Source organism: Cucurbita pepo, chromosome LG15, assembly GCF_002806865.2.
Source record: "Cucurbita pepo subsp. pepo cultivar mu-cu-16 chromosome LG15, ASM280686v2, whole genome shotgun sequence".
NCBI lineage: Eukaryota > Viridiplantae > Streptophyta > Magnoliopsida > Cucurbitales > Cucurbitaceae > Cucurbita > Cucurbita pepo.
In genome coordinates, this window is record NC_036652.1 from 5,921,699 (window position 1) to 5,933,436 (window position 11,738).

Genomic DNA, 11,738 nt, shown 5'->3' on the forward strand with positions numbered 1-11,738 from the left:
CCTTATAAAGAGTGGTTTGTTCTCCTCGAACGGACATCACATTAACATTTTTTTATTAAAAACAAATAAATAGACATTTACAATAATATTGCCACTTTAATGTATTTTTAAAAAGAAAAATTGACGTTGATAAATATTTTTAAAATTTAGCGTACAATTCAATTAATTATAAGATGTTATTAGCCATTACATGGTCACATGTGTACTACTCCTCTACTCCAACTCAAACATGAATACGACATTTGATTGTTCCATTTTCCTAAGTTTACAACTTTATTTGATTGCTTCGAAATAAATCCATAAACATGACTCGTTAAAGTCGAATAATGAATTAATTTTAAAAAATTATTTATATCTAACTTTTTAAAAATAATACAATATATCTATATTGATATGAAATCACTACAAGAGGAGTAAGATTCAGATTACCTTGTTTATCGAATATCTTTAAGGCAAGAACATTATTTGAGATTCGAATCACTCCACAAGAAAGATCGATCACGTGTAGCTTGAATGATTCTTGTTAATCAAATATCTCAATGTAAGAACATTTGTTTAAGATTTGAATAACTCAACAAGCAAGATTGATCATGTCGAACTTGAATGATTATACCTGCAACCTAAACTACATAGAATTGGAAAGAAACTTAGTCATTGGCTGAGGAAAACACAAATGCTTATTTTACTATATTTTTCAATTGTCATGGCAAATACAACATACATGACTTTATATAATCTGAAAATGAAACTATTAAAGGCATTCCAAGACTTGTAACATTCATACTTTCATTATAACATAAAGTAAATAAAAAGTCTTTACAATATATTAATGAAATACAATAATTTTAAATTACTCTAAATTGTAATTTACCCAAAATTTATAACATGAAACTTCATTCATCTTCCATTGACATGAATTGGAATATCTCTTGATAATTTCAACAGCATTTTTTTCATATGTTCATTGAAATATATTGTATTATTGATGCTTCTTGGTTCACATCATATACATTTCAAGATTAAAAATATTAATTTTATTATTTTAGTGGCTAAATTGATAATAATTCCAAATATTTTAAAAATAAAAATGGTATTTTACCTTATATATAAAACCATTTTTATTTTTTTTAAATATTTGGAATTATTAATTATTTTTTAAATAATAATAATAAGAGATAATTACATTTTGACCTCTAAAAATGCTAAAAAAAATATAATTTATTAAATTCATTTATTTATGAGAATATTAATAAAAACATTAAAACAAATTTTATTTTAATTTAAAATTAGAGGTGTTCATATTACTTCGGGTTAGAATGAGGTTGTTCCCGTTAAAAAATCTATTAAGTTTTTTTTTAAATATATGACATTTATTTCTATTTTCTTTTTTATAAAAAAAATATTTTTTAATCAAATGTATTCTTATTTAAAGAAACGAAAAGACAGAATAAAAATAATTATCAAACGACATTTTAAAAGTCACTCTCTTTAATTGAACATGCCGTCAAAGTCAAAACACGACACAATATCTACCATTCAAAAGAGTGAATAGATCTGAAAATATTATTACTCAAGCAAACAATACAGAGTTAAAGAATGAGAATTAGAATTGGGATCGAACGTTCAATCTTCATTAATATTCACAACGTTTGAATAGGATACAAGCTACCAACGAAAAAAAAAACATTATTTAAAATATATTCTCAAAATATTAACCAGATTAATTCAAACTAGTAATAATAAGTTGCACTAACAAAAACAATTTTATTAGTTTCAGTATATTTAAAAAACACAACTACGATACTGAGGCTGTCGATAATATTTCAATCACAATATAACGAGTATCAACTCAGCTCGAGTAATTAATCAGTTGTAAATAACGGCGGTGCACGTTTGCATAATTTAAGACATCATCTACTAATGTTTTGTTGGAGGTCGTGACTAGAAATTTAAACCTAATTTAATTTATTTATGTCGGAGGATGAGACATTTTTCAATATTTTTAGGAGGAGAGAGAGAGAGAGAGAGGCAAGGATTTGCTCAAAAGGCGAAGAAGAAGAAGAGAAATAAGGATCGAAGAGAGTGAGGTTGCAACGGTCGAAGGCTTTTAGGAGAGCCTCATAATCATTTTGTTCTTCACGAGAAACCCTCAAACCCCATTAATTTTTTTCCCCTTTTTCTCTAATTTCTCTTTCTTCCTTCTCTTTTTGTTCTCTGTCTTTTCATCTCGTTTTTTTAATTTCTTTTTTTCTTTTCCATTTCTGTTATTTGACTGAGGCGCTACACAGCGATGGGAGACAAAAATTCCAGAAGGAAATTAAAGGGAAAGTTAGAAGGAGGGATTCGAAGAAGATTCTGAGCTCCTCCTCAAATGCCCTTTTCCTTCTTTTCCCTTTTACCTTCTTAACAATGGCGGATGATCCCTCTTCATTGACCAAGGTATTACAACAAAACATCCGTTTCTTTGTGTGTGTGTGTGTTTTTTTTTCTGGGTTTTTAATGATTTCTGTAATCTCTGTCGTCTTTGATCTGCGTCCTGGATTTTCGGGTTTGATTTTGTCGTTTACATTCGAGCTGATACTGAATCCAACTGGGATTTCTTGTTCTGGATTTGTTTGAGATTATTGCTTCTGTTTGTTTGAATCGAATTATTGGTTGTTATGTTCTGTCTAAACTCAATTTTTGAAGGTTTAGTATGTGCATGTTCAATCATAGGATGTTTTTGAGTAATTCTATGATGACCCTTTTGGCTATGGGAGCTGAATCTGTTTGAATCTAATCTCTGATTCATGGGGTGTAGCTTTTGCATCATAGTGCTTTTCTTAATGCCAAGGAAATTGATGTGGTCTTTTGTGAGATCTTATAGCGGTTGGGGAGGAGAACGAAACACCCTTTATAAGGGCGTGGAAACCTCTCCTTAGTAAACACGTTTTAAAAACTTTTAGAGGAAGTCTAAAGAGGACAATATCGGCTGGCAGTGAGATTAAGCTGTTACAAATGGTATCGGAGCTAGACACCGGGCGATGTGTCAGCGTGGACGTTGGCCCCGAAAGGGGGTGGATTGTGAGGTCCCATATCGGTTGGGGGGAGAATGAAACACCCTTTATAAGGGTGTGGAAACCTCTCCCTACATATGTGTTGTAAAAACCTTGAGGGGAAGCCCGAAGGGGGGTGGATTGTGAGGTCCTATATCGGTTGGGGAAGAGAATGAAACACCCTTTATAAGGGTGTGGAAACCTCTCCTTAGTAAACACGTTTTAAAATCCTTCAGGTGAAGTCCAAAAGGACAATATCTGCTAGCGGTGAGATTAGGCTATTACAAATGGTATCGGAGCTAGACACAAGGCGATAAGCGAGCGAGGACGTTGGCCCCGAAAGGGGGTGGATTGTGAGGTCCCATATCAGTTGGGGAGGAGAACGAAATACCCAAGTGTGTGGAAACTTCTCCTTAGTAAAAACCTTGAGGGGAAGCCCGAAATGGAAAGCCCAAAGAGGACAAATGGTGAGTTTAAGCTGTTACAAATGGTATCAGAGCCAGACACTGGGCAATGCGGTGAGTTTAAGCTGTTACAAATGGTATCAGAGCCAGACACTGGGCGATGTGCCAGCAAGGACGCTGGTCCCAAAAGGGGATGAATTGTGAGATCCCATATCGGTTAGGGAGGAGAACGAACCACCCTTTATAAGGGTGTGGAAACCTCTCCCTAGCAAACACGTTTTAAAAACCTTGAGGGGAAGTGCGAAAGGGAAAGTCCAGAGAGGACAATATTTGCTAGCGGTGGACTTGGGCCCTTACCTCTTTGGTGCATCTATTCCTCATCGAATATAGAAACCCAAGATCATTAGGGTCTAGCACGAGCATGGTCAATCCTAGGATCTTTATCAGTAATTCTTTCTTGTTCAATCTTTTATATCTGAATTCTGGTAGCTTTTGCATCACAGTGATTTTCATAATGGCAGGAAACTTTTATTTTAAAGGTCCCTAAGAAATCCCCATTGATGCTAAGGATGATTGTGTTGGTCTTTGCCATGGTCTGTGGTGTATTTATATGCACAGTTTGTCTGAAGCAAATTAGCACAAGTACGAAGGTCGGGTTGTTAAGAGTCCAGGTTGTTGACATGCCGTGTTCGAAGCCTACGATCGATCCTTCAGACGTTCCTTTTGTGCACTTTCCTAAACCTACAACATATAGCAGGTAAAAGGAGTATCCATTTTGTAGTTCGACTTAAAATTGAAATCGAATAGATCGATAACGAGTATATTTTCTGCACGTTTCCAGGGCTGAATGCGCTTGCCACCCGGTTCGATTTTTTGCCATTTTGTCGATGCAGAGATCGGGCAGTGGTTGGTTTGAGACGTTATTAAATAACCATACTAACATAAGTTCCAACGGAGAGATATTCTCGGTTAAAGTTAGGAGAAGTAATATATCAACCATTGTCGAAACGCTCGATAAAGTTTACAATCTGGACTGGTTTAGTAGTGCTTCGAAAAATGAGTGCACAGCAGCTGTTGGCCTTAAGTGGATGCTTAATCAGGTACGAACCGTTGTTTTCGTGACGCTTACATCGTGAAATTATCTCGTTTTGAGTAGCTTCCAATTTGGTTTATGATGCCTTGTGATATGAGTAGGTTCTTTGAATATGTTGGTTGGATCATGTATATTCACTGTGAGATCCCACGTTGGTTGGAGAGGGGAACGAAGCATTTCCTTATAATTGTGTGGAAACCTCTTCCTAATAGACGTGTTTTAAAGCCGTGAGGCTGATGAAGATACGTAATGGGTCAAAGCAGACAATATCTACTAACGGTAGACTTTGATTATTACAAATGGTATCAGAGTCAGACATTGAACGGTGTGCCAACGAGGACACTGGGCCCCAAAGGGGTAGATTGTGAGATCCCACATTAGTTGGAGAGGGAAACGAAGCATTCCTTATAAGGGTGTGAAAACCTCTCCTTAGTAAACAATATCTACTAACAGTGAGCTTGATCTATTACATTCACGCTATGTTTATATTTCATAATTCGTGTCGATGAACGGTGTCATTCTTTGTAGGGGTTGATGCAGCACCATGTAGAAATAGTAGAGTACTTCAAACGTCGTGGCGTTTCAGCTATCTTCCTATTCCGACGAAACCTTCTTCGCAGAATGATCTCAGTACTCGCAAATTCATACGATCAAGCCGCGAAGCTGTTGAACGGAACCCACAAGTCTCACGTGCATTCACATCACGAGGTTTCGCTCGTTTATCTCAACAAATATCTGCATTTTTTTCTTAATCAAAGATCTCAGCTTGTTATAGAAACGTTTCAGGCAGATATACTCGCAAAATACAAGCCTGTAATTAATGCCACTCTGTTGATACCCAATTTGAGGCAAGTAGAAGAGACAACAGCTAAAGCTTTGGAGTACTTCAATAGCACCCGACACATCGTGTTGTATTACGAAGATGTAGTTAGGAACCGCACCGTAAGACTCAACTCGAACCCAACTCGAACGGTGTTTGTGTATTTGGGTGAGCCATTTTGTGACCAAATTGTCTATGTGGTTGCAGAAATTAAGTGATGTTCAAGACTTTCTGAAGGTTCCACGGAGGAAGTTGAAGAGTCGTCAAGTGAAGATACACCGAGGTCCATTGTCGAATCAAATCGAGAACTTGGAGCATGTCGAGAAGGCATTAAATGGAAGCCAGTATGAGAGTTTTTTACACGCAGACTTTCGGAAGTAAGTACCCGAACGAAACTCGGGAGGGTGGCGAGCTAAGAAGCTGTATATATAGCATCATCATCTTGTGCCATACTGCAGGAGGAGGAGGAGGAATAGAGGCATATCCTTCCTGTTGCAATTTTGGATTTGGCGCAATGCATTTTACTTGTTCTCAGTAACATTCAGTTCATTCTTTTAACCTCTTCTATTCACATTCCATTATTTTTTTACCTTGTATGAAATGTAGCCTTTTTTTTTCCCATACTTTTGGAACTCAAGTATTTATTTGTTATTAATTTTAATCTCAATGTTCGAGAGAAAGTAGGAGTAGTAGGTACTATTGGCGACCTCTTCTTGCCCTGTTCGAGCGGGGTGAGGCGAGAAACAGAATGAATGGGGTAGGGGGAGTCGTGCTCGTTCTCCCTCCTTATCACGCCAGTCGAAGAAAAAGGGAAAATGGTTGGAATCTAGGAGAGATTAACGAGATTGAGCCCTCATCTCGAGTTTTTATGTTCTGGTGGGATGTTTTTTACGAAAATATCCTTGCTCTTGAATATTACTCCGTGAATGCTCTTTCAGTGATTCATAACTTCTTTCAACTAGTTCATGTAATTTCAATAAATTTTAAATTTAGTGTTTAAAATGGACGAGTTTTCCTATGGTTTTAAAATGGGATAATCAATCCGTTATATATATATATATGTATATATATATATATATCTATATGGTGGTGGATATGAGTTGACTTTGGTCAAAACTCTATTGAAATTTTATTCTAAAATTTTAGTTAAATTAAAATATCAGTTAATTTTGAAGTTTATATCTATTTAGTCTTTTAACTCTCAAATTTCCATGAATTTTTTTTAATTAGTTTAAATTTACTCAAGTAATTACTGATAGACACAGAATTGAAAAAATTTTAAATTATATCTAAAAATGGATTAATTTTTTATTTTTTTTATTTACATAATAATTTATGTAAAATAAAAAATAAAAAAAAAACCCAAAATATAGAAATAAAAATAGTATTTTAAAGTGGTTTTGGTTTTTGTGATAGTATTTATTTATTTACTTCTTTATTTTTTTAAATAATAATACAAAAATTAGAAAGATTAATATTATTTTATCTTTAAATTTTCAAAATTAATAATTTATCCTAAAATGTATAATGTTATAACCGAGTTCAATTATGATAGATAGACAAAATTGTGTATTCATTGATCATTACAAAATTATGAAGGAGCAGTTAATTAATAACGACATATTCTTGCTACGATGTGACATTTCATTATTAATAATTTATATGGTTATTGATTACATATTTTTTTTCCTTACTAGCATAAAGTTCTCTTTATTGCCACCTTCCCCTACTCCGTGCTATCTCTAGAAACTAGAAACCGTCATTCATCAGGTGAAAGAGAGATTGAAAGAAAATTAAACGGTACAGGAAGAGAATTGAAAAAAAAAATAGACAATAGAGAGACAAATCTGTAAATTGAAAGAAAAAAACTACGAAATAATAGAGTTAATATGTAAGCACGTATAATATAACTTAACATCAGTGATCCCAAACCGTTCTTAAGAATATTATCAAATGACGTTAACAGTTAGTAATATGACGAAATAAGGCAAAGGGTAATTTCGACATTTTGCCATGCAAACGAATAAATACAAGAATTGTTTACTAATAATATTTTTCACATTATTATTTGTTTGGGATAAAAAAAAAAAAAAAAAAAAAAAAAAACTCATTTTTATAGTATTTAATTTTTTTTATTATTTGAAAATTAATGTTATATATTTTTTGAAAACATTTTCAAGATATTCAAATCAAGTTTCAAAATTGAAAAACAATATATATGTATATACTTTTTAATAATTTATTTTTATTTTTGGAATTAGATTAAAATTTTAAAAAATTTATAAAAATGGAAAACTATAATAAATAAAAAAAGGGTACAAAGGAAACACAAATTTTAAAAATAAAAAATGAAATCGTTAGCAATATCAAATAAATAAATTATTTCCCAAAAAAAGAAAAAAAAATTATAATATTAGTTAAGTAGTAAGTAGGAGATTAAATAAATAATGGTAGATGAGATGCGACCCAAAAAGTGGATTTCATAGGCAAAAAATGTGGACTTCTTAGGCACCAACCACAAACACATTCTTTATTGTTTTTTAGATGTTTGTATCGATTTCTCGAGCTGGGCTCTATCTTTGGTGATATGCTTTTGTTACCGTAATAGTCCATATCTAGAATTTAGATACAGATATAGAATCTGAATTTGATACTGGATGACGTTGAAATTTTTGCATCTTTTGTAACATGACCACATTATTTGTAAAAACTATCTGTACTTACCAACATGGATTCGGGTGACAGAGACAGGACGAAATTGGGAGGCTATAGAGTTTCTATAGCTCAATTAATAAATATTAAAATTAATAATAAATTTGAGTTAATTGAATTTTTTTAAAACATTCTAAATTCTATATTTTTTTATTGAGTTGATTTAATCAAATAAAATCAGCCCACAAACTCCTTTTTCTTAATTAAAAAAATGAAAATATATTTGGGTATTTTTTTTTTTTTTAATTAAGATTTTTTAATTTTTTAAATGACATTTGACCATATTTTATTATTTATCACAATTAATATATAAAATATAATTTAGGTTAAAATTTAAAATATATTAAATCTAGCCACTAAATTTGTCATTCTCATCAAACATAATTAATATATATATATATATATATCCTTGAATTTATAAATTATTTGCATTGTGCAACTTAATGAAAACTTTAATTATTAAAAATATATTTAAATATTGGGAATTATTGGCATTTAGGCACAAAAAATATTTAAAAATAATTTTTCTTTATTACAAGAATTTAATAAAAAAAAATTCAAATTCATTAATAAAATTAAAATTATTTCACATTTTAAATTAAAAAAAAAAGGTAATATTTTGAAAAATGGTGGGAGGGGTTTGTTATAAGGCGGCTGGCTTCCAATTTATTTTCTCTCTCATATTTTCTCAGTCAATAATTTTCCTCTCTCTCTCTCTCTCTCTCTCCTTCCTCTCCTTTTCGTCTCTGTTCTTCATCAGCGCCGTCCGCCATTGTTATAAATCCTTCTCTTCTTCCCCGTTCTCCAACTAACCCTAAACCACTTCCATAGCCGGACCTCGGAGATTCCTCATCGCCGTTCGCAATGGAAGTGGCGGTTCCGGTTCTTCCTGTCGACTTCAACTTCGACAGCGCCTGCTCTTCCCCTTACATGACCGCTCCTTCCAGTCCTCAGCGCTTTGGAAACTTCTTCTTCTCCAGTGCTCCGACCTCTCCCTCACATGCTGCCGCATTCTACTATGAATACAAGGAGTTTGGTTCTGGCTATGGCGATGGAAGGATTTCTTCGGCGTCGGATATCCCTTTCCTGTGGGAGGAGATGCCTGGAATTGCGAAATCTGGAGGCGATTGTTGTAGTAGTGTTGCTGATGAGGATTTTGAATTCGATTTCAGTGGACAATTGGAGCGGACTTCTTTGTCGGCTGAGGAGCTCTTCGATTGTGGTAAAATTAGGGCTCTGAAACCTCCGCCGTGCCATCGAGTGACTGATTCGGTTTGCTCTAGTGCGATGTCGCCTAAATCGCTGAGATCGGTGAAAATTGCGCAGGTATAGCAGAAATTCATCGAAAATAGAACTCTGCTTTCGATATCTGTGTTTTTTCCCCCCAAATTTACTGAACATTTCGATATCTGTAGGGAAAGAGAATGGTTCAAGAAGCTTTCTCTCCTCGCCACCACCGCCGGAGAGATACAGATCCATTCGATGAGGCTCACAAAGCAGCAACACAAAGAAACAGCGACGGAAAGCGAGGCAGAGAAAGAACAAACATCTCCGCCTCCTCGCGGTCGTCTTCATCCATAAGACGCAGCGGAAGCCGATCGTTATCTCCACTCCGTGTCTCCAATAACATTCTCGATTCCGACCTAGAAATGCCAGATAAATCCGGCGTTTCTTCCGCCACAAGCAACGACAAACACTCAATCATATCATCATCGGCCTCATTCCTCTCCACCTTCTCGTTCTCCAGAGGACAGAGAAGATGGAGAATCAGAGACCTGCTACTGTTCCGAAGCGCATCAGAAGGGAGAGCGACGGACAAGAAAGCTGTAGAGGAGATGAAGAACTCAAGCTTCCGGTCGATGGAGAGCCTGAGTTCGGTGTCGAGCTCGAGAAGGCGAGGGCCGATTTCGCCTCACGAATTGCACTACAAAACGAACAGAGCAGTTTCAGAAGAGCTGAGGAAGAAGACGAGCTTGCCGTACAAACATGGCCTCTTGGGCTGTTTAGGATTCAATTCCAGTATGCAGCGCAGTTTCTCCAGAGGATTTGGCTCGCTCGCACGTGCATGAAATATTCCCTCAAATAATTAATTTGATTCAATATTTTATTCCCAATTAGACATAAAATTTGCAATTTGTAAATTCATCCATACTAAAATATACCTAAATTGTTTAAGAAATTAGAAAAATGTTTAAAATTTTGGTAATCTTATATCTTAATTTGAATCTATCGACCGTCGTCTCCAATCGTAAATGTTCGTCCAAAATTAGTTCATTTTGAGTTAATGAAATTATCGTTTTTGTCATAACCGCTAGGAGTATTAATTGACCATTGTCGGCATAGTACAGATAAAGGCTAATTTTGAATATATGTTAAATTCGAAAAAGAAAAAAAAAACGTCTATCTATAAATACTCAAACCGCAAGGAGTATTAACCGACTGATAACAAAGAAAGGGTTCGTTGTCATATTTGAAACCGACATTAGCAGATAAGTATAAGGTGGTGTTTTTTTCCCTACTTGTAAATATTTTCTTTAAACGAACAATTTTGTTATGCTCATATATGATATAATATGAATCTGTCTCGATAATTAAAATATTTTATTTTTCAAATGATCGGGAAGAAGTTAATTAAAAAAAATGTGATTATGCTATGATATTAAGAACATATTATGTGAATAAAAATTGATATGTGGTATAATGTATAAAAGCATTGAAGGCACAAAGTCTATGGGAGCATATATCATAGGGAAGAAAATTGGTAGCCCTAAGCATAAAAATTCAACAAAGTTGGTATCAATGGCTTAGATGTAGTAATTGAATGAGGGGGTAATGGGTATTAATTGCATCCCACATCTAATCTTAATTAATTATTCATGTTTCTCCAGTGTTTCTCTAACTCGAGGTCTGTTACGTTCTAGGGTCGCTATTATCATTTTCACCAACTAACTCTGACCCATATAAATGAATAGTACATGTTAAGACCACGTCTAAATCAGAACAATCTTAAAAATAGGATGACTAAGAAATGTTTAAAATAATTGAAAGTCACTATCTATACAAATAAGGTGCATCTTCCCTTCTCGATGACCCAATCATATAAATTTCATATGAGTGAAGACAAAATATACCGAAAGAACTTGTGTTGGCCTATGAAGATAGTTTTCCCTCTTAAAAAGCGAGAAGTAGGTAACATGATCATATTGTAGGAGAATGATGGGATCATTAGGTACCTGATTCGAATTTTGAATCTTAGGCATGATCGTTAATCTATTCCCTATTTAGTTATTTTGATTTGTTCGAGGTAAACAATAATAACCAATTTAAAGGAAAAGAAAGGGGGAGAAAATGGAAAGCATGAGCATGATACATAATGATAAATGATGATATCAATTATTACATTCTAATACATTTGGAGAACATTTTTCAACCATTCTTCAAAAATAAAAATCAAAGAAAAAATCAAATTTGCAACACATATATATGCATATAAAGTCCAATGGGGTGAAACTAAAAGTTGTTGGGCCAAATTTAGCCATAAAAGTTGAACTTTCTATCTCGAGGACATTGAGAATTTGAGTAGGCCAGAAAGTAGTTGACGATAGAACTTATAACAGCTCAAGCCCATTGCTACCAAATATTATTATGTTTAAGCTTCCGCTCAAATTTTTTAA

The 11,738-nt window shown here is 33.9% G+C and overlaps 2 protein-coding genes across 4 annotated transcripts; both read left to right on the top strand.

The window, feature by feature from the left end:
• The first annotated feature begins 2,007 nt into the window (after window positions 1–2,007).
• LOC111776391 (nodulation protein H-like) lies at window positions 2,008–5,975 on the top strand. Of its 3 annotated transcripts, none has more exons than XM_023655827.1 (6): window positions 2,008–2,439; window positions 3,961–4,196; window positions 4,281–4,539; window positions 5,061–5,240; window positions 5,319–5,474; window positions 5,560–5,975. In XM_023655827.1, exons 1-6 carry the CDS (start codon window positions 2,410–2,412, stop codon window positions 5,731–5,733), a joined length of 1,035 nt encoding a protein of 344 aa, XP_023511595.1. In that variant the 5' UTR covers window positions 2,008–2,409; the 3' UTR covers window positions 5,734–5,975. The 3 variants fall into 3 exon arrangements, with proteins under 3 accessions (XP_023511595.1, XP_023511596.1, XP_023511597.1); XM_023655828.1 differs by having other exon boundaries at window positions 3,979–4,196; XM_023655829.1 differs by having other exon boundaries at window positions 4,058–4,196.
• Window positions 5,976–8,768: 2,793 nt separating this feature from the next.
• LOC111776390 lies at window positions 8,769–10,181 on the top strand. Its single transcript, XM_023655826.1, has 2 exons — window positions 8,769–9,390; window positions 9,480–10,181. The coding sequence occupies exons 1-2, from the start codon at window positions 8,929–8,931 to the stop codon at window positions 10,131–10,133; spliced, it is 1,116 nt and encodes a 371-aa protein (XP_023511594.1). The 5' UTR covers window positions 8,769–8,928; the 3' UTR covers window positions 10,134–10,181.
• The last annotated feature ends 1,557 nt before the right edge of the window (window positions 10,182–11,738 follow it).